Here is a 27,875-nt window from a genome sequence, read left to right on the forward strand (position 1 = left end):
TTAAAGGCTGTTAAATCCAGCAGATATCAAGAACCAGAACTTAAATTTCTGTATGAACAGAAGTCCAAGCTAGCTAGAATTGTTAAAATATAATTTATCATAAATTGCATATTCACAAATGGCATGGTGTTAAGGCTGTTCAGTTCTAACTGCAGATATTAGCCACTGTTTAGTCATTGTATTTTTACCTGCTTAGAAATACACATGCAGTCAAGCTATTTTTGTGAAGAGGTAGATATTAGGCAGAATCCTCTTCAATGCCTCCTACTAATCCAATCTCGTCGCTGTATGGAGTAACTTGTAGTGATGATGCTACATTTCTTGTAAATCCAAAGAGTGTCCTTTTGTACAACACAAGGAGAGCAGCCGATAGCAGTGGTACAAGAAGAGTTATAGACATAATCAAAGCAATTGGTAAGACTCTTTGATCTGCAAGAGAGTCCAATATAATAAAGTAAGCAATGTTTCTTTAATTTTATTTTTAAATTTTTTTTTTTTTTGTGGGGTTGGTGGAATTCAATCTGGAGATTCCGAATATAATTTCACCAAAATCACAGCTTCAAGTAGCTGATGGGGAGATTAAAGGGTACGTCCTGTGCTCATATGGTCTGTACCTCTGTTAGGTGCAGGTCCTTTACTGGTCCCTGGCACTTGTAACTCAAGCACTCCATCTTAGTGACATGGCTGATCCAGAGCAGTCCACTGTGATCTGCAACCAAACACTCACTGCCTGCTGTAACCTAAATCTAACCTAAACCTAAATGATGCCTTGTTGAAAAGTAATTTGGAAGGGATTTTTATTTATGTATACTAACTAGTGAAAAGGCTTTATTTATCAAATATTTTGCCAGGAGGGATACATTGAGATTTCTTGATACACACATCGTGTAACAAGTGGTCAACCATGACAGGCGCATTCTGTATTGAGGTATGTTGTCATAGATCTCTTAAAGGATTTTAGATTGAAGATTTGATTGTCCATGGGGTTAGATCCTAATTTCTGTGCTCTCTAGGAAGATTAGGATTGTGCTACTTTTATTTTTGTATAGCTGTATGCTAAAAGTGCTGGTACTAAATTGGAGGTTAGCTGGGGACGGGGAATTCTACTAGGGGAGGGTGGGAGCGTCCCAGAGAAGTTCTTAGGCACAAGTATGGAAAATAGTGAAAAGGCTTTATATGACCCCTAAGAGCAGGCTGCTCTTATGATAAAGCAGGAAAGGATAGATGCGCAAAGACCAGTTTTCCCCTCCACTCTGGGGAGGTGGTCAGTCCATAAACTCTGTTGTAAATTGAACGTGAATAGCAAAATTTAGGCAACGTGTGTATAATGGAGTTGAATTTATGCAAATCCGTAATCTGCCAATCACATTGCAGCTTGGTGAATAAACACTGTGCTGATTAGACTGTGAATCTAAAACATTAAGGCTAAATATAAAAGCCAGCCAAGTCATAGCTTTCTATTTTCCGCCTGCATTTTAAAATTCCGGTTTAAAGTCACCACAGTTTTCTGTTTAGTAAACAGACTATAGTGTGTGGCTTCGAATAAAGTGACAGACATTTTAACATTCACAGAAAGGGTGTCCATTATGAAAGGTTGGAGACAGTATGTTTCCATTAAAAGGGTTGTAGAGAAACTAGAATGTCTATTCCAAACAGTCAATGCCACTGTTGGTTTTATTCAAGCCTGCGAGAGAAAACCTTAACAATCTCTTGTTTAGACGAAGGGCCAGTAACCAGACTCATGATATTCATTAACATGTTTGACCATTCCTCTTATTAGTTTTATATTTACTAAACTGCGCTTTTATTTTTTAGATTTTTTCTTTTTCTTTCAGCAGTAAAAACTTACCAGCTTGTTTCGGTGCTCTCTGTTTACCTAAAATAATAAAACATTTAACAATTATTTCAATTATACAATTCATATTAATATCTTCAGGAACCACCTTTACATTCTCTTGACATTTTGTTAACATGGTTTGCATTTAAATGGTACCAGTAAGACCTATATACAGATACATTCAACATGTTTAAAGGGGTTTTCTGTGCACCATAACCACTACAAAATTGTGTGGTTATGGTGCCATCAGTCGCTCAAGTGTTTTTTTTTTTTGTTTGGTTTTTTATATTAACCAAACTGTTTTCAATGTATTTCACAATTCTGGAGGATGCCCTGGAACTTCCATTAAGACCTCATAAAGAGAATTAATTTCACTTCATTAAAATGTGTAAACTGCACATTGCAATAAGCACTGAAGTATAGCCGGATTGGGCATGCAGTCATCTTGTTGCTGTTGAATTTACGTAGAGTTTGTATGGGTAGTGATGGTGTGCATTTCATCACAGCCTGTCTCTTACAATACAATAACGAAGCACATCATTCATTTGCACACTAGCGAGGAACCTTGGCCAATTATACTATGTTCCTAATTTCAGCATGAATTTGAACAGTTTGGAAACCAAGAGGGCCAGCCTAACATTTTTGGATATGAGCATAAAGTGCCATCTTTTGTATTCATATATGGGGTCCCTCCAGACCATTCTGAGTTTCCTGGCAAATCATGGCAGCATCACTAATGGGTAACTTTGCCCCTAACCAGATCAGGACAGGATAAACCAATAAAAAGAGAGAGAATGTGGCTGGAGGCATAAAAGGTACCTCCTCCTTCCATACCTCAGTCTTTTTTCCTGTCCTTAACTGGACAAGACATGTTAATATTTATACCTTAACAATTTTCTTTTTGGCCACCTTCCCATGTGCACCATGGGTCTCCCAGGCACAGTTCAGCTTCTCTGTACCTTAAGACCCAGTAAATAGCCTGCATGAGCAGGACTAACTGGGTCAGATTCAAATTAATTATTTGCATCTGCTATGTGGATGACCATACAACATGCTGAGGACTATGGCTCTATTGGAAATTCAGAAGCCTTTTTATATTCCCCCTAGAAAACCTAGAGGCAATCTGGAAGATAGACCTTTCTCCTTTTCGTTCAGGAGTTTTTTCTCCTATTTCTACCTTTTCCTCAATTCGTGTACTCATGGGTCGGCGGAATCCCTTGTTCGGGAGTTTCATGTTCTTATGGCTCGCATTCGGGTAAGTGTTTCCCTCTCTGTGTTTGTCTAATTGTGCCATACAAATGCCGCAGTGTTCGTTTCCTTTCAAAGGGACTCCCAGGCTAACTTCAGTTTGTTTATAAATAATACAACAGCAGTGGAGGACCCACAGGTGATCGCTCCACTGGAGTTGTAGGTGGTTGAAGGGAGTAAAGGGCATAACCCAAAAAAATGCGAAAAGAAGAAGCTGAGTGGAATGTACTAGCACAGTGCATCCACAATCGGCTTCTAAACCCTGAATGAATATGCTCCGTCAGTGTGTGGCAATACAATGCTGTGAAAGGGAGCTTAAGAACGAACTTATTTACATTATTTACAGAAAAATAGTAGAAAAATAATAAATCTTTATTAACCCTCTTAAGGGAAATAGAAGTGGAGTAAAAAGTAGATAGACTACTATATGGGCAATGCCGAGATAGATAAATGTGAGGGAGTAGGGTAATTAGACCCTACTGAGACATACTCGCAATATAGACACTGTGTTACAATGTAGCTGTTCAAACTCTGTTAGGCAGCTACTAAATGGATACAGTATGTATGAGTCATGCCCAGTATAACGTAGATAACTCCCTGAGTACCATATAAAGTATAGGGGATAAGTGACAGCGTTTAATGATAGTGAATTGAAGGACTCGTTAAAGAGTCTAGGGAGAACACTGTCATTTAGACTAGCACTTTTAACAAGTGCTGACGGTGTCCCTAGTGTAAGTACAACTAATGGTTAATAGAGTCCAAGGCAGGTATTCAGGTATAAGGGGAGGATCGAGAGTGGATAGCAAATGATTGGTGCCTATACACCTCTTGTCACCCTTAGAGACACCAGCCAAATGTCCAGGTTGGAGTGGTATAGCGCTCTGTGGTTCACACTGGACCTATTAAACCTAGTTGACAGTAACTCTTAGCAATCCACTAAGTGCACCCACAAGTAAAAGTAAAAGACCACAGCGGGAGTATACTTATGTTGAAATTCCCATGTGGTAACATATCTATCGGTGGGTTTAACGAAAGTACGAGGCCTGTCTGTAGCCCGAGGTAGTGGGGATAGGAGTGAGGTAACCCCTTCGGTCCTAGTACCCAGAAGCTAGGCGTACTATCGGTGTGTTTAACGAGAGTAAGAGGCCTGTCTGTAGCCCGAGGTTATCGGGATAAGAGCGAGATAACCCCTTCATTCCCAGTACCCAGAAACTAGGCGTGCAAGCCTTAGAGGATTCCCCGCATAGCACAATCCCCAGATTTACTAATCACAGCTAATCACAGCATCGCTCAAATAGGTAAAAATGTCGTAGAGGTCCTGTGTAGGACAATCTGATTTAACTTAACTCGATAGCATTACGAGACGTAGGACATTGTCATTACACTTAGAATCGCTACCGCTCAATACTTAAATAGAATAGCGTATGGGTCCTTAATAGGACAGTTAAATTAAATTAAATCGAAATCGCTCAAAGGTATAGTAGTGGTCCTCAGTAGGACAGTTTAAATTAAATGAAATTAAAGTCGATAGTGCTCAGAGGTATAATAGTGGTCCTCAGTAGGACAGTTTTACATAACGTTAGAGTCGGTGATCGCTCAACGCGCGTTTCGGCGCTAACATGCGCCTTTGTCAAGAGCTAACCGGTTATGGGGTTGGCGCCTTATTTTAAACCCTGTTAGGGCCAGCCCACCCGAAGGGGGGCGTAGGACCGCCCAAGGAGGAGGGGCCGGGACCTTGAGTGGCAGCCAACTCAAACGCTTGAGGGATTTAACCCTTGCCAAGCGTGCGAATAGTATGTCGTTCATTAAAACAAAACTGACTAGACAAAGTTGTTGTAAGGAGAATATATGGGTGTGACTCCCAAGTAAGGTAGTAGTTGCTATGCAGGCTTTTTGTTTAGGAGTTGGTAAGATTATTAAGCTCAAAAAAGCAATCAGGCATAGACACACTGACGGAGCATATTCATTCAGGGTTTAGAAGCCGATTGTGGATGCACTGTGCTAGTACATTCCACTCAGCTTCTTCTTTTCAGTTTGTTTATACCTGTTTACTCATTTTGGTGACAACTGAACTAGAGAGGGGGCACGATCAGCTCGGCGTTCTTCCAAACGATCTGCACATGCGCAAATTTCCCTTCTTTAAGTTTCGTCAGGAAACCTGTAACTTTAAGTGACAAGCACTTCTGTTCCTAAAGAATTATCTTCGGTACTGCCTGGGTAATTTTTTACTCAACTTAAGGTAAGATTATATTATGATCTACTAACCGGTATAATCATAGGTTATAAATAAATGCCAGGAATACAAATCTTCTCACTTCACAACCTTTATTCCTTTTTTTTTTTTTGAAATGTTTAATTTTTGCAGTGCATTTCAAATATAACATACACGCGTGAGGTACCCCAAAGGCAATCCTCCTGCATGGGTGAAACATCTGTAACAGTGGGGTATTCATAAGTACGTGCACCAGTTTTTATGTATAAGTAGATACACAAGGGTAGGAACATATGTGATATAGGCTGAACATAGCTGACGAGCTACCACTCTGTAGAGTGCATGTGGTGTGAGAGGACTTGTTGTGCATAACATAGTAATGAATAACTTAGAAGGTTAACCTATGTAACTAGTGTGAGGATGAGCGAGGCTATACACAGATATGCTTTGTGAATAATCACTTGATCTCTTGTGGTCCCCATATGAGTAGACAGGACAGTGAGTGACAATGGCATGTAAACGGTTGTGTGGGTTCATCTAGGGCATTAAAGGGGCATTGGGCACTTAGCCTGACATTGAGTCCCAGTCCTGCTTAGCTCAGCCGATGCCCTGTTGGGGCTGGATGTGTTCCTGCTGTGCTGTTAGGTGCAGCGATGGTGCGTGCCGCAGTCCCCTTGGTCCAGCTGTGTGGGGGTAGAGTGTCTCTGTGTGGGCAGGCGACCTTCCTGGTAAATATAGTGTGGCTCCGTATGCGGGTCCCACCTGTCGGTGTAAGCGTTGGCTGTAGCTATGACTGTGGAAACTTGCTGCCGCCATTTAAGGCCTCAAGGTCTGCTTGCACGGATGTGCTGTCCATTGCCCCTCGTAGGTTGGGTCGCTGCCGGGAGGCGAGGTGGTTTTCTGTGGTGCGCTGTGGGAGTCCCCTTGGTGTGCTTTGCCTGGCTGCTTTTGCCCTTGTCGTGGCTCCAGGCCTCTGGTGTCTGGGCGGTGCGTGCCGGGACCCACTCTTGAGCCTCTCGTATCGGGCCTTGTGGTGTGCTTTCTGGTTGGGTACTCGGTTCTGGAGGCCAAGTGAGCTTTTCCAGCTGCTCCCAAAAGGCATCGAATATGCGTGTGAGTCGATGCTCCGTGTCTCTACTGACTTTGTGGAAGGTTGAGGCATGTGCGCCGTCAGCCATTTTGTCGGCCACAGCAGCGACCTCCAGACTGCACGATCGGTCCATCCGCTTGTCTCCTGCCAGGGGGATCGTGAGGGGGTGGACCGGGATAACCCCCGCCGGTGCAGGGGGGGGGGGGGGGGGGGAGAGAACGAGGGCCCTGAGTCTTGCCTCTGGCTGGTTCAGGCAGCAGGAAAGCGCCCATCTTCCCCGTGCCCGCCATGCTGGTAGGCCTTGCTGTGGGTTCAGGTACGCATGTGTGGTATCGTTGCTTGGGTGGTGTCTGTGTGTGCGTCCCGGTGTTACCCGTCGCTTGGTGGCCTGTGGGTGTCATTTTAGTGCCGTTTAGGCATCGAAAATCTGCTTTTTGTGCCCCAGGCTTCAGGAGCTGGTGAGGCAAGCTTCCTCTCCGCTCTAAGGTCAGGCCCCGCCCCCTTCCTTTATTCATTTTTGTAGATGTCTTCTCCCTTTGTCTCCTCAGGTTCAAAGAAACATAGGTGAGCCAACATTTTTATGTATATAAGGGGATTAAAAGATTGCCATATGGGCCCCATAGTCACTTACATGGCCCTTCTTATTTTGCAGCCCAAGTATGAGCCAGGATAGATCCCCCCAGGAAATATCTAATCGCTGCTTGGCCTGCAACAAGACTGTGATAGAGGGTAAAAATGTATGCCTCACCTGTATGTCAGAAGTGGCAGACATCCAGCCCAGGAAACGTTCCTCTCAAGAAGAACTTAAAACCTGGATATCCAAAGCCATAGCTGAATGCTTCAAGGCTTCTACAAAACATACCTCCACACGAAAACGTCATAGTGCTGAATCCTCTTTTACATCATCTGAATCTGAGCTGGACTCCTTCGAGCATATTTCTGATGAAGAGGAGGAGGATACGGAGTAAACCCTAAATCCTTAGACTCCAAAATGTTCTCTCTGTTGAGAAGCTTAATTTCCTAATAAGGCATACCCTAAAATTACAGGGCAAAAATACAGAATACCTAGAATCTTCTGACAAATATTTTGAAGACCTCATCTTCCAAACCCTCATTTCCAGTGCATCCTTCTATCAAGGATATGATCCTTAATGAATGGGCCAGACCAGAGAAGAAAGTTACCCTTAAAAATAAGAATCAGAGTATATATCCCTTTGCCTCCAAGGATTGCAAGACTTGGACTGAAATCCCCAAAATAGATGTGGCTGTAATAAAAATTGTGAAACGTATTACGCTTCCCATTGACTCCATGGCATATTTAAGGGAACCAATGGAGAAAAGCCTGGATGTCAACCTAATAGAAGCCTATCTGTCTTTGGGCTCAGCCTGACACCCAGCCATAGCTCTTACCACCCTGTCCAGAGCTATGAAAGTTTGGTTAGACAACCGGGAAGAAGATATCTAAAGAGGAGTAAGAAGAGAACACCTTCTGGATTTTAGACACGCAGCAGATTTCCGTTCCAAAGCATCCCTGGATATATCCAAGCTGATTGCCAAAAGCATGGCAATATCTGTTTCAGCCAGAAGAGCACTGTGACTACACTCTTGGGGAGCTGACTACTCTTCAAAAGTCTCCCTTTGTGCTCTTCCCTTGCAGGGTGACCTCCTCTTTGGAAAAGTCCTCAATAAGGCCATCCAACAAAGCTGCCGACAGCAGAAAGCTTTCCTACCTCAAGTGAAGAGAAACCCATATTCGACCTCATGGAAAGATAGGTTTCGAGACAATAGATCATATCGACCAGGGAAAGAATATAACAGATATGCATGTTGGAGATCCTACCAGCCTCCTTCCTCTTCCTCTAAAACCAACAGAGGGAGATGATCTAGAGTCCCTTCAAAAATCTTATGAAGGTTTACAGGCCCATACAGAACACTTAGGAGAAAGACTTCAACATTTTCGATCTCTCTGGGTCACAAATATTTCAGACGCATGGGTCATGTCCATCCTAGATCAAGGTTACAGAATCAAATTTGACTCTTTTCCTCCAATCAACTCCTTCATAAGGTCAAGAAAACCCTCGGGAGAAAAAGGGGAAGCCTTGATTGCAGGTGTCAAAAAACTACTTCTCCAATGTACCCCTTTCAGAAAGATACAAAGGCATCTATTCGACAGTGTTCTTGGCCCGAAACCCAACGGGAAATGGAGACTGATTATAGATCTAAAAAACACCAACGTATTTCTTAAACGCCTATCATTCAAGATGGAATCCATATCCACTATTATTCCCAACATCAACAGAGGAGATTGGCTAACATCCATAGACCTGAGGGATGCATATTACTATTACAATGTTCCCATCTACCCTCTCTATCGCAAGTTCCTCCGATTTCACACATTAGGACAGCATTTCCAATTCAGAGGCCTTTCTTTTTGGCTTAAACCTTGCCCCAAGGACCTGCTCAAAAATCTTAGTGGTTCTTATAGCACATCTAAGACAACAAGGTCTAGTCATATGTCACTATCTAGACAACATATTAATAGTTGTTCTTCAGGATTCCTCTCATCACACTATACAAGCCCTGAACTGTCTAACAGAACACGGTTGGATTATCAACAAGGAGAAGATTTCTCTGAATCCATCCCAACACACAACTTTCCTGGGTGCCTACATCAACACCAAAGTAGCAAGGGTCTTTCTATCACAAGAGAGGATGAGCAGACTGGGAAACAAGATTCTCTCGGCCCTCCCCCAATCTTCCATAACAGCCAAGGAGTACATGAGCATTCTGGGATCACTAACTTCAACCATAGGATTAGTCCGTTGGGCTCAATGGATCTCAAGAACAATCCAATTAAATTTCCTGAATCAGTTAAACTTCCATCGGAGCAACTGGAATCAAATGATTCAAATTCCACAAATAGTAAAAGATCAGTTGGTATGGTGGCTACAGCGAGACAGAGAGGTTTTCCCTTAGAAGATCCGCCTTGGCAAATTGTCAACACAGATGCGAGCATGACAGGTTGTGGTGCTCACACGGAATCTACATGGATTCAAGTCACTTGGAACCCATCAGAGAAGTACCTTCACTCAAACCTGCAGGAATTGAGGACCATATACATTGTACTACGGAGACTCCATGGGGCACTTTAGAGCCCTTGGATATCCATACGGATGGACAATAGAGCAGTGGCTGGATACATAAATCACCAAGGAGGCCCAAGAAGAAAACTTCTCTTACGAGAAATTACTCCACTGATGTCCTGGGCGCAAGTTCATGTCAAGGGGATGAAAGCGGTCTACCTCCCAGGGACAGAAAATAATCTTGCATATTTTCTCAGCAGAACTCAAATACTACCAGGTGAGTGGAGCTTGAACCCCAGTGTGTTCCAGGCTCTGAAGGAAGAGATGGGGCATATGCCAGATAGACCTAATGGAACAGAAGGAATGCTCAGATGACAAGCTACTTTTCCCTTTCCAATTATTATTATTATTATTATTGCCATTTATATAGCGCCAACAGATTCCGTAGCGGTTACCAATGACCTTCTAGCTTTGGGTCGAGATGCCCTTTCCCATCCTTGGAACTTCAACCTGGGGTATGTGTTCCCTCCCCTGCCTCTGATTCCTCGGGTACTGAAAAAAATCAAGAAAGGTGATAGCCATTATCCCGATCTGGCCAAGGAGACCTTGGTATTCCCTTCTCGTGAGAATGTCTCTGACCCATCCTTGGTTACTTTCAATATCCCCGGACCTTTTCATCTAGGGTCCTGTGACTCACCCCAACCCATCCAGCTGGAATCTGGGGGCCTGGCTATTGAAAGGGGATCCCTCCTAAACCAGGGACTATCCAAAGCAGTGATTACTACTCTCCTGAAGGCAAGGAAACCGTTAACATCAGCCTGCTATTACAGAATTTGGGAAACCTTTAAAAAATGGGCAGTGGCAAAGGCTTGTGATTATCTACACAAAGCATGTCAAACTCAAAGTCTGGCACGGGCCACATAAACAAGGTTTAAGAGCCATGGGGGGGTGTTTCCAGGCATAGCCATTTTTGTGCCAATGCCCTGCAGGCTGCCAAGTATACCATGTTTAATCGTTGTTGCTCTGGGCGTGTAAGGCCTTCTGTTGGCCTGGAGAGGAGGCAGGCCCATGGGTCTTACTGTAATGATCTCTGCATTATGTTCGAGCTTAGGTTGGTGATTTGAGACCAATAGGCCTGTACTGAAGGGCAAGTCCACCACATGTGCACATAGGTGCCTTGTTCCCCGCAACCGTGCCAGCATAAATCTATGGAAGTGATCTGCATACAGAATTGTTTTACTGGGGTGGTGTACCACCTGAAAAGCATTTTAAATGACTGCTGTTACTTCTGACTTCAGAAAAAACTAAAAATTATTTGTCCTTCTTTCTGGCCTTCGTAAGGGTGAAGCAGCCTCTACCTTAAGGAGATAGATAGCTTCTGTCATAACAGAATCCTACCTTCAGAACAAGCTGACTCCTCAGGCCAAGATCAGAGCTCACTCTACCAGATCCCTGGCTACATCTTGGGCTAATTGGTCAGAGGTTCCTCCGGATGACATCTGCAGGGCAGCTACTTGGTCCACTCTAACAAACTTTATTGAGCACTACAAACTGGGCCTTTACTCTAAGTCTACTTCCTTTGGGAGAGGAGTCTTATCTGCAGTTAACATGCATAATAAAAAATAGATATAGTTTGCAGCAATGTTAGTCTGTGTCTATTTAATTTGTCTTCCCTCCCTTTTAAGGTTTTCAGCTTGGGTATTACCCATTAGTGATGCTGCCATGATTAGCCAGGAATAAGGAAAATTGAATTACATACTTACCTAGTAATTTTCTTTTCCTGGCTACTTATTATGGCAGCATCAGTCACCCACCCTTCTTTCTTTTTAACTTGACTGAGCTATGGAAGGAGGAGGGACCGTTTATGCCTCCAGCCTCATTCTTTCTCTCTTTTTTAATTGGTTTATCCTGTCTTGATCTGGTTAGGGGCGGAGCTACCCATGAGTGATGCTGCCATGATAAATAGCTTTTCCCAATAAAGTCATGTTTGTAAATGAAAGGCTAATTATGTATTCAGTGTTCTGGAGAAAAAAAAAAGTGCAGGATAATTTACTTTTAAAAGTATGCTTGCCACTTCTGTGGGCTCAGCAATTTTATTTAAAATTTTAACTCTAAGATCCTTCAGACGGCATCTACTTGAGGATATATCTGGGGATAGATATACAAACTCATTGGTGCTACCGTCTTTCCATCAACCTCTGGCAGGTAAGTTTGCCAGAGATCACATTATCTGTGCAAAAAAAATAATTGGGTAGTTGGGTACTATCAAAGAAGCTCTGCTTGTACAATGAGAACACAGGCGTATATTTTACATCATGTGACATGATGCCTGTTTTCAAAAGATGTTGCAAGAAATGGCCATGCACACATATCTGAAAGTCAATCAATAGTCCAGACTCCAGATTTTCATTTTAGGCCTAACTAAGACATTGGTCCAGTTGTATTTTGACTTACGTATAGCTTTTGATATGCATTTTTTTGTTTTTTACATACTTGCTTTTGTTTTGCATAATGTTCCAGCTTGATTGAAGTCTTCACAGCTGATAAGATCCCATTGACCAGTCGATGTGTCCATCTTGGCACATGTGATCAAACCCATGTCAGTTTGCTCCTCTTTGAAGTTTGTATAAGTAAATTCAGATGTATCAAGCCATTTCAGAGTGTCGTCTGTCAATAAAATATTTTAATATTTTAGTGAAATCCCTACAGGGCATGCTGTCATTTTTTTCCATCTTAGGGCAAGTTAGTCAAAAGGCCTTGGGACATTTAATAAATGCAGACTCAAAAAAAATGGAATACATGTATAAAAAAATGCATACAGTTTGTGTAGGGTATCAATAGTTTTCAACTTTTCACACTTCACTGAGTAATATGACTATCAAATGCAAGAGAAGGATGAGTCTACCAGTTCACTATGCTTACCCAGTAGTATTAGTGAGTTTGTATGAAGGAATTTCATTTAAAAACTATATTTAACTATATTTCAGTATATATACATAGACTCTTACTCCTGAATGCTTGCTGAGCATTATAGGAAAAATGTAGCACAGAAACAGTCCAGCCATGAATCATAATGATTTCATGCAGACTTTATTTAGAACCTGTGATGATGTATGAGGTCCTTGGGATGCTGAATCAGCAAATATAATTTTACAATAATCACACATGCATTGTATCTGTCACGATTCCGGGAACCCAACACGCTAACAGACACACACACACACACACACAGAAAAGATGCCGTACCGGACCTTAGAGTGGCCGGGCTAAGCACACACAGAATAGTCAGGAGACAAGCCGAGTCAGGGGAACCAGAAAACAGGATAACGATAAACAAGCCGAGGTCAATGGGTAGGAGAAAGTCACAAAGTCAGTTTAACAAGCCAGAGAGTACGTAACCAGAAATCACAAGTTCAGAATCAATACTATACAGCAAAGACCACAACAGGGCAGGAAGGAACAGGAAAGGTGAGTATAAATACCCTAGGTTAAATTCTGATTGGATAACTTCCAATCAGAATTAACAATCACACGTGGGAGATATCTAAGCCTCCCACTGTGATTGTGGTACTGTTGCTTTAACGCCGGGTCACTCACGTGACCCCGGCGTTTGCATAAATCAACAACCTTCCAGCGTGCAGCGTTATACATGCTGCCGCTGGGAGGCGTGACGGATGCGAGCGGCGGAGAGGAGATGCCGCTCGCCGACAGGTAGGAGGAGGGGAGACCGTATCTAGTTGCTTATAGACAGTATCTAGTTGCTTATAAGTGGTTTTTCAGCCTCTTACAATCCTCTCTTTACTCAAAACTTTGATCACACATTCTCAATCTCCTACCTGGATCAAGGGCTGTTGTGAGGGGCGCATGGGCTGAGAGGGTGACAGGGGCTAAGATGGGATACAGGAGCTGAGGGAGGGGACAGCTGCTATAGAGGGGGCACATTGGCTGTAGAGAGGGGGACAAGGGCTGAGAAGGTGGCAGGGGATCTGAGCGGGGGACAGGAGCTAAAAGGGGGGTGACAGAAGCTGAGAGGGGGGACAGGGGTATGCTATAGCATATATAGCTGCTATAGCTTCTATAGAGAGGGCGACATCGGCTGTACAGGGGGACACAGAGGCTATAGAGGGGAACAGTAACTGTAGAGAGGGGGACACAAGGGCTGTGATGGGGGTCAGGAGCTGAGAGGGGGGACAGGGGTAGTGGTGGGGCTTCTTAAAAAAAAAAAAGAAAGGACGGCAGCCCCTGACCAACTTTATTCACAGAACTATACGCCACTCCTGAGACAGCTCATCAGGGAACTAGAGACCTGGACCGACAGGCCCATTTCCTGGATAGGGAGGATTCATGCGGTCAAAATTAATGTCCTACCCAGGATATTGTTTTATTTCCAGTCTCTGCCCATTCATGTCTCCAAGACACATCTAGCACCCTTGCAACAAGCAATAGGGAACTTCGTGTGGCAAAACAAACGCCACAGGATCTCAAGACATTTATTGCACAGGCCAAAAAACAGAGGCGGACTGGGCTTGCCCAACCTGTACAGCTACTACATGGCGACACAACTGTCGCAGGTAGCCCTATGGCATTCACCACCCGGAGAGAGGAAATGGGTGGACTTGGAGTCATTGATGGTGGGGGCTGACATTCCACAGCTACTCATATGGGTTCCCAAAGACCACAGACCGATCATTAGATCGACTTGCCCAGCTATCCTGAACTCTATACATGTGTGGGACGGAGCGCAACAGCGACACGGGCTGGCATCGGCCCCATCACCCCTGATGCCGTACCTACGAAATAGAGCATTCCCTCCGGGTATGGCAGCGCGCAACTTTAGGAACCTAGAGAGAAAAGGTCTGCAGCGCATACATCAGCTGGTGCAGGATGCAGAGGTAGTGACGTTTGATGCCTTACAACGAAGGGTCATCTCACCCCTGCAGATTTCTTCCGGTACCTACAAATAAAATATTTTGTAAAACAGACATGGGTCCGAGCGGCGGCCCTAAAGCCCATGACATTCTTCGAACAAATTTGCATTCAGGACCATATGCCTAGGGGTCTGATAACTCGGCTGTACCTCCCACCTCTGCTCAGTCACTAATGAAGGGGGAGAGTTGACATACACAAAACACTGGGAGAGGGTCCTAGGGGAGCAGCTGGAAGGGATAGAATGGCAGGAGATCTGGGAGGCCAACCACAAATCCTCAGTTTGCGTAACGTTCCAGGAGCAAGCAATCAAGACAATGCTACGCTGGTACACAACTCCGGTAAAACTATATCAAATGAAAAAGAGCACTACTGACGTATGTTGGAGAGGGTGCGGCATAAAAGGGACGTATATTTACATGTGGTGGGAATGCCCCCTGATAGCGTGCTTTTGGCAACAAATTAAAGATCTCCTGGCCCAGATACTGAACAGGGCTCCCCCCCTAGACCCATGGGTATACCTACTTAGCAGAACAATAGATGGGTGGACTAGACACGAACAAAAACTCATACATAACATAACTCTAGCAGCCAGGAGGGCTGTGGCAGCGGATTGGCTTAAACCGACCATCCCACTGATTGCGGGGGTCATTAGCAGAATTAGGGAAGTACACCTGATGGACGATCTGACAGCAAGAGTCAGGGGCACCCAAAAACGGTTCCAGAAAATATGGGCCCCCTGGGAAGATAGCCCCTTGGGTTAAAACACCTAGCAGCCCTGGGGACCGTAGGTCAGGGGATTAATCGGACGATGCTCCTCACAATCCCCCCCCCCCTTTACCTTTCTTTCTCTTGCCACCTTATCCATCTTTCCCATCTTTCTCTGTCTATATGTAACATTAGTCTCCCGGAGGGAGCAGTGGGGAGTACACCCAGAACACGACTTAAAGCGTAGAGGTGACTGCTGGGGCTTGCACCTAGGCCCTTAGGGCCTCCTACCTGCTGCTTGCAGGGGGTAGATCACACGCCGGGGACGGCAATGGGTGACTCCATGGGCTATCGAGACGCCGGTGGGTGAGAAACCCACGGTGGCTCTTTTCACACAAAGCACCCGCGGCATGCGCACATGGTCGGTTCAGAGACGACCCGGCAGGTGGAGGGCACACTCCTACATGGGATACGTACTTGTACAATAGCCATGATACACATGTTACTATACTTAGACGGTTCTGCTAACACTGTTATCTTTCTATCTCTACTTGCTATGTAGCTAACTATGTCGGGGAGTTTAGATATGGCAAAAACATACGGTACAAGGGGAAAGGTGGCTCTACGACAGGCAGCCACCGCAAGCATATACGGTGAAAGAATGGATGTACCCTGTATAATATGTATGTGTCAAATGTTGCGATTTACGAAATGCTCTCGAGATGTCTATGCTTTAACTGTCAACATAAATAAAGAATTTAAAAATTACAAAAAGAAAGAAAGAAGGGTATTCACACCTCCCCTTACCTTGGGCCAGGGAGGGATTGGACAGGATCAGGAGCCTGCTGCAGCCTGCACTCAGTAAAGTCGGCCGGCCTCTCCTGAGGATGTCAGGAGGAGGGGGTGTGATTTACACTGCTACCAGACCAGAGAAGAGCATTGGAAGTCATGCCCCCTCCTCCTGACATCCTCAGGAGAGGACAGCCGACTACACTGGCTGCCGGCTGCAGGCTGCAGGCTGCAGGGAGAGACATCGAAATCGTCGATTTCCCGTAGGAAAGCATTGGGAGGATAGTGTCTGATAGAAATAGCGGAGCTTTACTCTATTTCCTCAAAAGCGCCTCCAGTGACTGTATGAGTGACAGCCACTAGAGGCAGTTAAACCCTGCAGAGTTACAACAGAGGGCAAAAGGCACCCAGACCACTTTGTGAGATGAAGTGGTCTGGATGCCTAGGGTGTCCATTTAAACAAACTTCAGCTTTTGTTTGCCATTGCAGAGAGAGTCTAGTCCTAAACATTGTGACTATAAACTTACCATCACTATCGTAGAACAAACCCAGCAGAATTCCATTAGGACCTTTCCATTCTGTTTGAAACATATGCAATATGAAATTGTTTTCTTCTTGAGTGTTGATACTTATAATGTTGGAACCTAGATCTGAAAAATAGATTTTAAAAGATCACAACGTAAAGCACGCCATACTAGTCACCTTACTACACTGTATTTTTATTATATATTCACTGTAAGGTGTAGTCACAGAAACAAAAAATTGGGATAACCGATAAGAGGATTGCACACTATAAGCCAAAAGAGCCAACTCAGAAAAATTCTCCTATTGAAGAAATCCTCCACATTCTCCATGCTTCTGTGGCCCATTGCACAACCTCTCAGAATGTGGTGTTTTATAAATAAGCTCAATTCCTGTGTCCAGGAGGACAGGGAGTATTGTAGGAAACGTTTTCCTTGAGACAGGAAATGGGGCTGACTTAAGCTCCTCCTTGTGTCAGAGAATGTCAGGCGTAGGAAAAACACACAAAACAAAATAGTCCCTACTTTGTCTTATGTTTTAAAAAAAAAACTAGATCAGAAAAGAAAAACAGATTTCGAGGAAACAATAGGAGAAAAGGGGAAAAGTTTGTCATCATAGTGCCCCTTTAAAATCACTTGTTAATTGTTCATGCTGCATTGTTTCATTTTCATTTAGACGTTTTTATCTCCTGCTCTGTAAATTGAACTTTAATCACACACAGAAGGCTCCTGCATGGCCTAGAAGGCTTTTAACAGAGCAGGAGGTAAGTAATTCTAAATTAAACAGAATTTACAATAAAGGAAGTGTAAATATTAGATATCACTTTACAGGAAGTGTTTAGGAAGGCTGTGTAAGTTACATGCTCATGCAGGTCGGTGTCACTAGGGCATAAACAAACTCTTAAATGGCAGAGAATTGAGCAGTGAGACTGCAGGGACATGATATGAAGTATTGCAAGATCATGAAGGAAAGGTAAGAATTGTGGGGAAATTGCTTTGACCACAAGAAACAGAGCACACTTTGTTCCTTCGCTGGTCAAAGCTGGTCAAGCGTAGGAAACCTCCAGAAGACAAAGTAGTCCCTACTTTGTCTTATGTTTTAAAGAAATCTAGAGCAGATAGGAAGAAATGAAGAACAGATCCTGACAGAGGAAGAGAAGAGGAATCGATTAAAGGTAAGTTCGGCATGACAATGCCACTTTAAGATTTTACAAACGGTATTGCACATGACAATGTATGGAAAATAATGTGATAAACTTGAGTTCACAATTCAGTTTGTAAAATATAGTCTTAAAAAAATTAGTGAGAAAAAAATTACCAACCAATGTTTCTCAGATATCACTGGGTCAGTTCATTTACAACATTTCTAGCAAAACATTATATAAAACTATACCATAAATAGGTATAACGCTCATAAATATATATAAGAATTATTCAGTAAACAATTTAGTTAGTTGTATACTGTAATGCACAATTTGGGCCAGAATAGATGAGATAGAAATATAGCAGAATTCATAGGCGTGCGCAGCCTATTGCATTAAGGTGTGCACCCTAAAGCACAAACACACATGCCACGTGTGTGTGTATATATATATAGATATATATATTTATATATATCTATATATACACACATACATACACACACATATCCATACATATGTGTGTGATAGTGCTGGTAGTGTGCTGTGAGGGTGCTGTGTGTGTGTGAGCTGTGTGTGAGGGTGCTGTGTGTGTGTGAGGGTGCTGTTAGTGTGCCGTGTGTGTGAGGGTGCTGTTAGTGTGCCGTGTGTGTGTGTGAGGGTGCTGGTAGTGTGCCGTGTGTGTGTGTGAGGGTGCTGGTAGTGTGTGATAGTGCTGATAGTGTGCTGTGTGTGTGAATTTGTTTGGAGTGATTGTGGGTGGGGGGGGGGTGAGGACAGAATAGTAAATAGCCCCCTCCCTTCTTACCTTTTGCCTGGGAGTGGGGATCCTTGCTGCCATCCCTGGTGGTCTTAGTGGTGAGAGTGAACTCTAGCCTGCAGGGCTAGAGTTCACTCTCATGAGATTTGAGCGTTCGCAAGAGGAACCCGGTGAAACTGCTGGCTAGAGCTCCCCGGGTCCTCTCCTGCCTCTGGGCCGGTGAGGGAGATGTCCCCACCGGCTTTGATGTCCCCACCGGCCAATGGAGGCACACAGCAGGGCGTGCCGGCTCTGCATGGACCGACAAGAGAGATCCTGTGATCTCCCCTGCTGGCCTCGATCCATGCGGGGATTAGGGGGTGCCCCCCGTGCGCACGCCTATGGCTGAATTGGAGGGATTTCTCATCTATTTTGACCCAGCATTTGCCATTTGGTTTTTATGTTTCCACAAAATGCAGTTTTCAATCCATCACAAGACACAATTTTGGAAACAAACACTTGTCCTAATGAACCATGCCGGGTTACTGGATCACGGTCAGTCATTCTTAATGTTTCCCCAATATAGTGTGTAATCTGTATGTGTGTCAATATTGTGTATTAACATTTACTTGTATAATACCTTTACAAAGTTCTTGCGCACGTTCAATATTCAATAAACTGTCAGACGCCGTATGCAGAAAGCTGTAACAGTTATTGTTATAATAGACCCAGGCGGGAAATGGACATTCTGCAAACAAAACAAAACAGAACATCTTAAAAAGTGTAGAAAGCGATAAAACCGTAACTTTTTAAAAATGAAATGATTGTGAATGTTAAAAGAAAATCAGAACTATAACACGCGTTAAACATGTTAAATCACAAAACACATTTGTGTTACATTTTCAAATTTTCAAATTTATAATCTTAATTTCCATTTAAAATTTTTGTGTACTGATAATTAAAGGGACACTATGGGCTCCAACAGAACTTACATTTGATATGTTTTGACCTTTATAATACAGTGCGGTTGTTGCATGTTCCAATCTTAGTTTATGCAGAAAGAAAAAAGAAATCTTTTTGCTGAATGTTGCACCATAAATATGTCTCCTTAAAGGGTTACTCTAACCTTTAAAACACCCTACTGCTCATTACATTCTCCCCCTATGAACCTGCAAATTAAATAGTAAACTTACCTTAAATCTATCAGCGGGCAATGCTCCCCTTGCTGGTTTTCACCCCCATCCAAAATCACAGACTCAATTTCTCTGGTGCAATCAAATGCTTCTCATAGAGAAGTTTTCATTGGACCATTTCACTGGCGTGCACTCTGAGCCTGGTAGGAGAGGGAGGAAAGGAGTGGATGGACAGAGGCAGTGGATTATTTTGTTTTTTTAAATTGTAGTAACTTTTACTGGAGGAAGGTGGAAGGAACACTTGGAGGGAACTGATCCTAAAACAACCCCTTGCAGGCGTGGTGTTGGCGAGGCAGAACCACATAACATCTGTTGCCTCTCTGCTAATGACAGATGTATTTTTTGCATAGAATTATGTAACTGAGCTCCGGTGCTCCGACTGAGTACCGACACCAGGTCAGCTTCCTCGCTACGACTAGTGGTCTCTGGAACACTTATAGAAACATAGAAACATAGAATGTGACGGCAGATAAGAACCATTCGGCCCATCTAGTCTGCCCAGTTTTCTAAATACTTTTATTAGTCCCTGGCCTTATCTTATAGTTAGGATAGCCTTATGCCTATCCCATGCAAGCTTAAACTCCTTTACTGTGTTAACCTCTACCACTTCAGCTGGAAGGCTATTCCATGCATCCACTACCCTCTTCACTTCATACCAAATCTGTTTAGTGAATGGGGAGTCATGGGTTGGCTAAGAGCATCAGCTTACTGCTCTCAGCCAATCAGCGGTGCCCCTGCCGGCACTCCACGCTTCCTGAAAGTGAAAATTCAGAAAAAAATTCCCGCCAGAGGAGGAGTGGACATCGCCGCTGGAGGCAACCTTGGGGTTAATTGGTTTACCCCTTGAGGTAAAAGTGCTTCCTGGGGCTTCCTGGCAACCTCCAATGTCCCTTTAATTATTATTATTATTATTATTATTAAGGTTAACAAATTTAAATCTCTTTAGTTTAGAAAAGCGTCGCCTCAGAGGGGATATGATAACATTTTACAAATATATCTGGGGCCAATACAAACCATTGTGTGGAAATCTATTCACAAACCGGACTTTACATAGGACACGAGATCATGCGTTTAGACTGGAAGAAAGAAGATTTTGTCTAAGGCAAAGGAAATGTTTTTTTACTGTAAGAACAATAAGGATGTGGAATTCTCTGCCTGAAGAAGTGGTTTCATCAGAGTCCATACACATGTTCAAACAGTAACTAGATGCATACACGCAAAAACAGAATATTCAAGTTTTCAATATAGGGTAATAACTGCTTAATCCAATGATTAATCTGACTGCCATTCTGTGGTCAAGAAGGAATTTTTTTCCTAGTTTATTGCAAAATTGGAAGTGCTTCAAATTGCATTTGTTTTGCGTTCTTTTGAATCAACAGTTAAAAAAAAATGTGAGGAAAGCTGAACTTGATGGACGCAAGTCTCTTTTCAGCTATGTAACTACGTAACTATGTATTTATGCATTTTTCATGTGGTTATATCTAACAACAGCTTGTAAAAGCTACTGATCTCTTGTCTGCTGCCTTTGCAAGCCCTCCTCTTCTAGCCTTGCCAAGACTACCTGTGTCTGTCCAATCACAGACTTCCCAATGCAGCTCAGTGCTCAGGCAGGTGCTTTGGGCAGTTGCTGCCTCGTCAGTTTAGCTTCACTGAGCTAATCAAACCAGGATGTAACAGGATCAGTTGTCTGACTGAAAGTGTAATAAAATAGTTTATTCTGTGTGTTTTTCCAGGATGATTGAAATGTCTTTTATGTATGTTTTTTCTTGGGTAAAAGGCTCGCAATGTTAATATACGTCTATATTAACCAAAAATACTAATAAAACAACAAAGTATGTTACAGGATAATGGATGTTCAACAGCAGATGTTGATTGCTGGACTTCTGAAGGGAGAGCTAGTCTACATAGTTAGAGAACAGCCGGATGAGAAAAACCTTGTGGTCCTTTGTTCATTATTCTATATAGATATGACCATAATAACGTTAGAATATAACCCTAGCCATATAAGGACAAGACCCCCCAATCCACATTCCAGAGTTCTCAGACAAAGAAAGCCTTGTAACAGTGATACCATCTGTTACTTATGTCAATTCAGACATCCATACATAATCAATAGAAACATAGAATATACAATATTCTACAGAAAGCCAAGGTTAATTTATAAAAGTGCCAATTTCTATTGACTACAACTTTTGTAAAAAAAAATAAATTTTTTTTTTTAAATTTAAAAACAAAACAAAACAACGCTCCACACAAGGCATTTTAACAAGCTAAAGTGCTTTAGGGGTTTGGAGTGTCCCTCCAATGGGCAGGTGGAAGTGATCCCACTATGACTGAGGGCCACCAGACCGTGCACACACCTACACAGGGCTAGCAGGCCCTGTTCAATTCTTTGCCTGCTGCCTTGCTTCTGCAGTACTATGCTAACAGACATCGCAAAGCACCACCTCTGGATATAGTCTGCAGACGAATGGTGAGCAAGGCTGGAACCAACGTGCCCCATACCAGCCCTCCTATGAAGCCAAGCTGTCTGGTTTAGAAAGAGGGGACACCCATGCAGACATATTCAGTATTATTAACTAAAGTGACAATTTTCAAAATTGAGTACAAAGTGAATGTCACGGGAGATGAGACTCCTCGTACGTGTTCCCTTAATTATACTTTGTATCATCTAATGTTTCCCTGCATTCGAATGGAATTATTCCCTTCTGTTCGGTTTCCGAACAGATTCTGTGGTGTCCTCTTGTTCACAAATCATGTTTAGGCTTGATTGGAAGATTGTGCTTGTCCCATTCTAAATATGATAAAAGTGAGGCTTGAGTATTAATCTGTAGATAGGTATTAATGTCTCTTTTGGATATGATATTGGACAAGGCTTGTGCATATCAAAGGACCAGGGGCGGACTGGCCGCAGCACTTGGGGCCGGGGAGAGAGCCCTAATACCTATAACTAAGGTAGATCTGTAATTTTCCCCTCAGACTGTGAGAGTTTGAAGGAATTATGGAGGGAGGGGCTTGGAGCCGGTGCGGCCGCATTGAGGATGCGTTGGCCGGAGGGAGCACTGCAGGCAGTGAGCTTTCTGGCATCCAAACCCAACCCCCATTCTCATGCACCGCCTCTGATCTTAAGCTGCTGACTTCAGGGAAGGAAGGGGAGGGCAGGAAATTAAGTTCTCACCTCCCAGGGCTACCACAGCAGCAGCCTGCAATGGCAGGTAGACTTTGAATATACTGCAGCTAGTGAGTGAGAGTGATCTTGTTTGTGTCTGTGTGTGTATGTGCCTGTTGTTGTGAGCATGTATGTGTGTGTCAGTAAGCATGTCTGCAATGAGCATGTCTGTAGTAAGCATGTATGTGTGTCAGTGAGCATGTCTGTAGTAAGCATGTATGTGTGTCAGTGAGCATGTCTGTAGTAAGCATGTATGTGTGTGTCACTGAGCATGTCTGTAGTAAGCATGTATGTGTCACTGAGCATGTCTGTAATAAGCATGTATGTGTGTCACTGAGCATGTCTGTAGTAAGCATGTATGTGTGTCACTGAACATGTCTGTAGTAAGCATGTGTGTCAGTGAGCATGTCTGTAGTAAGCATGTATCTGTGTGTCAGTGAGCATGTCTGTAGTAAGCATGTGTGTGTGTCAGTGAGCATGTCTGTACTAAGCATGTATGTGTGTGTCAGTGAGCATGTTTGTATTAAGCATGTATGTGTGTGTCAGTGAGCATGTCTGTACTAAGCATGTGTGTGTGTGTGTGTGTCAGTGAGCATGTCTGTATTAAGCATGTATGTGTGTGTCAGTGAGCATGTCTGTAGTAAGCATGTATGTGTGTGTCAGTGAGCATGTCTGTAGTAAGCATGTATGTGTGTCGGTGAGCATGTCTGTAATAAGCATGTATGTATGTCAGTGAGCTTGTCTGTAGTGAGCTTGGGTGTGTGTGTCAGTGAGCTTGTTTGTAGTAAGCTTGTGTGTGTCAGTGAGCTTGTCTGTAGTAAGCATCTTTGTGTATATCAGTGAGTTTGTCTGTAGTAAGCATCTTTGTGTATATCAGTGAGTTTGTCTGTAGTAAGCTTGTGTGTTACAGAGTTTGTCTGTACCTGTAAGCTTGTCTGTGTCAATGAGATTGCCTGTCTGTGAGCCTGTGAACTTGTGTGCTTGTGTCAGTGAGATTGTCTGTGCCTGCATGTGAGTATGCTTACTGTATAATTGAATTTTTTACCCTGAAAAGACTATTTATAATTAAAAAAGGAACATACCAATAATAAAAGTATATATATTTATATATCTTTTAGTGATAGTGTTAAATATCCCATTATAACATTTTAAATATGGCCACATCTTGCTACCCTAGATTGAGTAATTCTAATTCATAAACATAAATTATATATATCAAATATGTATGCCAGTCCTATAAGTCATTGTGCCACAGTAGTGTTTGTGTTGTGTGTATGTGTATATATATATGTATGTATGTATGTGTGTATATATATGTGTGTGTATATATATATATATATATATATATATATATATATATATACACACACACACACACATATACACATATATGCATACTCACACGCAAATACTACCGTGGCACAATGACTTATAGGGCTGGCATACATTTTTTTTTCTGGGCTGCTTTGCATTCCCAGTCTGGCAAATGAAATCTGGCCCTGCATATGGCAAATGAAAGAGTTAGTTTATACTGAAACCAGACTTCCAGGCCACTTATGTGTGACTTCTCACACCTTACAAAGTAGCTCTGCTGGGGTCTGATATAAGATATATGGACAACATCAAAACTAGAAGGGGAATTAAAGAAATATGCATGAATAGATATCTCTGCAACACAAGTGATCAAGCAACAAAACATAGCCAAAAATATATATCTATTTAGCAAATTTTGCTCCTTGTGGAGCATCAACAAAATTTATAGTATGTCACCACTACTCATCAGCTTGGCTCTGATATCATGGACCTAGGAATGGTAAAGAGATCTGCATGGATGTGCAGAAGTAGCCTAACTCTATGTGGGGCATTACAAGGAGTGGGGTCAAGAACAGTCCTATCTGATTCAACTAATCTGGTCATAAAATTATTGTAGTAGCATTACATTTTATAATACAGCGCTACGGAATCTGATGGCGCTATATAAATAATAAAATAAAAATAATGAAAGGAACTTTATTGCCATCCATGTCTTTATTGCCATCCATCCATGCCTTCTTGAGTTGGAAAACACATGTAAAAAAAACCTTACTTACTAAGACTGAACAACAGCTTGAGGTTCATACATAATGACCCAAAATGTCCAACAATAGATATAGTCTTAAGCCACTAAGATGGTGGTAATATTTTCTATACAACCTCTACCTTCCCAAATATAATCCACTAGCCCTGTAGCGTTGACCCTGGTTTATACATTGGTGCAAATATCAAATAACGGTACTAATGTCAAATGTGACGGCGTAGGTCACATTCCTGTGGGCAGGGCCGGCGCTACCATAAGGCGGCCCAAGCGGCCGCCTTAGGGCGCACCAGGCCTGGGGGTGCAATGTCAGGCTGACCGGAAGGAGGAAAGCGCACTGCGCTCCCCTCCAGCCAGTTACAATTTGTAGCGTGGCCGAGCCCAGAGATTCCCGCCTGCGGAGCCCAGCCTCTGCCCGCCCACTTCCTATCCTGGTGTCTGACAACTGCCGCAGGCTGTGTGGAGGGGCGGGGATATGACATCATATCCCTGCTCCCTGTGTACCGCACAGCGCGGCTGGCGCCCAGTGATGGGGATGGGCTGCAGGACTCCACAGAGCATGCACCCAGGGGACAAGCTTGAACTGTACAAATGTAAGTATGTATGTCTCTGTATGTATGTATGTCTCTGTATGTATGTATGTCTGTATGTCTCTGTCTGTATGTATGTATGTAAGTATGTCTGTATGTAAGTATGTCTGTCTGTCTGTCTGTAAGTATGTCTGTATGTCTCTGTATGTATGTATGTATGTAAGTATGTCTGTATGTCTCTGTCTGTATGTATGTAAGTATGTCTGTATGTGTCTGTCTGTCTGTATGTATGTAAGTATGTCTGTCTGTATGTCTCTGTCCGTATGTCTCTGTCTGTATGAATGTATGTAAGTATGTATGTCTCTGTCTGTATGTCTGTATGGATGTATGTCTCTGTATGTATGTATGTATGTAAGTATGTCTGTATGTATGTATGTAAGTCTCTGTATCCAAGCATGTATGTATCTGTATGCATGTGTGTAACTCTGTGCCTTTATGTCTCTGTATGTACGGATGTATGTATGTGTCTGTGTGTCTCTGTATGTCTTTGTATGCATGTTTCTGTATGTATGTGTCTGTATGACGTTTTGCCTCTGTATGTATGTATGTTTGTATGTATGTGTATGTATGTATGTTTATGTATGCCTGTATGTACTTATGTATGTTTATGTATGCCTGTATGTACGTATGTATGTTTATGTATGCCTGTATGTCTTTGTATGTATGTTTCTGTATGTCTCTGTATGCCTGTAAATATGTATGTGTCTGTATGGCGGTATGTCTCTGTATGCATACATGTCTTTGTATGCCTGTATGTATGTATGCCTGTATGTCTCTGTATGTATGTATGTATGTATGTATGTATGTGCCTGTATGACGGTATGCCTCTGTATGTATGCATGTCTTTATATGGCCTTCATGTCTCTGTATGCATGTATGTCTGTGTCTGTATGTCTCTGTATGATTATTTCTGTGTTTGTATGACAGTGTACCTGTGTGACTGAAAAATTATGCCTGTGGCTTGGGAGGAAATACACACAGGTGAAGATGCATTTTTTTTTTAAAGGAGGGTGAGGGGCGCCAAAATGCATCTTCGCCTGTGTAACTAAAAATCCTAGCACCAGCCCTGCCTGTGGGTGCAAACAAAGATAAATACCAGCACGCCCTATAAACTTGAAAAAGATCCCTTGATTACTGAAACATTGACAGGTTCACACATTGGTGGATTAAATCTCCTGCCTTGAACAGACTGAGTTGGCAGATTTATTTTTGTCTACTTTACATTTCTGATGGGGGACTGGGGGTGCTGGAGGTCTCGTGTGGACTGTTTTGGAATGTGGCAGGGAGTAGCAATGAAATGTTAAAGTGATATAGGATAATTTGCAGGCCTATGCAATAATACCCAGGAATTATTCCTGAACTAGACACATCAAAACCTTCCACACCACTTCTTCCGTTATAATCTGAATCTCTATAAAATACCAACACATATTCAGATCCTGGCATGGCACCAATATTTGTTCCCGCAGACATGACAAACCTCGCAATGTATTTTCCAGCCAGTTATCAACACTACAGTAACGGAAATATCCTAAATACTTTCTGTCCTTGCCTAATATTTAACCCCCTTACCATCGCTGTTGACTCTGGAGCCTAAAGATCGTTCTGCCCAACAGAGAGCAGAGAGGAGAGTTAACAGGAGCCCAGACGTCATCGAATCTCAGTCTTCAGCTCAGTCTTTGATGCTCAATATGAATTCAGGGAAGACCCCTCTGAATTATTGGTGGAACCAGATTTACTCTCCCTCTGGCGAGGCTGTCAGCAAGCTTGAACAGCAGGCGATCAGGATACTGTTTGACTTAACTTTTTTTTTTTCTCTGAAAACAAAACAAAAAACAATGGTTGCACAATCATGAAAAAAAAATGCTTTCTGTGACAAAGTGAAACTTGGAGATCGAGATCCAAAAAAAAAAAAAAAAAAGACAGTGGAAGGGGAAGTTAGGCTAAGCAGTATTTTTGTGTTTTTTTTTGTTTGTTTTTGCTTTGTTTTTCCTCCTGATGTGCAGACACATTCCTTTTCTATCTGGAAAGGGTTAAATGAACTTTGTCTCCTGAATGTCCCTGTACAGAGCGCTTGCATTGGAAGCGGTTACGATTTGCTCTTTAAGCCTAACTGCTATTCACTACAGAGTGTAATATAGCAACTCAAAAATAGGAGGAAATTTTATTTGAATAGTCTTTTACAAATCAGCAGAAACTGCTTTGAAAGGATACAATGAGGTTAAAAAGAATTATAAACAAACACGTTCTGCATTAATCTCTCTTTCTGTGCAGAGACGGGAGCTTTGGGACGTCTTAGAAGCAGGTAATTCCTTGGTCACTTTTTTCACAATTGACCCCTTAAGGACACAGTTTCTGAAGCCTGTCTTCCGCTTAATGACACAAGCAATTTTTGCATTTTCTTGCCGTTTGCGTTCAACTGCAATTTATATATATAAATATATTTACCGTATATACTCGCGTATAAGCCGAGTTTTTCTAATTTCATTTCTAACGCTACAGTGTCCTGCTACCTATTATTAGAACTGCAATCATAACATAACATTGCTGTATTGAC

General features: G+C 42.7%; 1 protein-coding gene across 1 annotated transcript; it reads right to left on the bottom strand.

Moving 5' to 3' along the window:
* Positions 1-74: 74 nt before the first annotated feature.
* Positions 75-27,143, bottom strand: CD302 (CD302 molecule). Its single transcript, XM_063429657.1, has 6 exons — positions 26,891-27,143; positions 18,933-19,040; positions 16,421-16,543; positions 11,964-12,137; positions 1,850-1,876; positions 75-429 (listed from the first exon to the last, which is right to left on the bottom strand). Exons 1-6 carry the CDS (start codon positions 26,970-26,972, stop codon positions 239-241), a joined length of 705 nt encoding a protein of 234 aa, XP_063285727.1. The 5' UTR covers positions 26,973-27,143; the 3' UTR covers positions 75-238.
* Between the last annotated feature and the right edge of the window lie 732 nt (positions 27,144-27,875).

Source organism: Pelobates fuscus, chromosome 8 (genome assembly GCF_036172605.1).
Source record: "Pelobates fuscus isolate aPelFus1 chromosome 8, aPelFus1.pri, whole genome shotgun sequence".
Classification (NCBI taxonomy): Eukaryota; Metazoa; Chordata; class Amphibia; order Anura; family Pelobatidae; genus Pelobates; species Pelobates fuscus.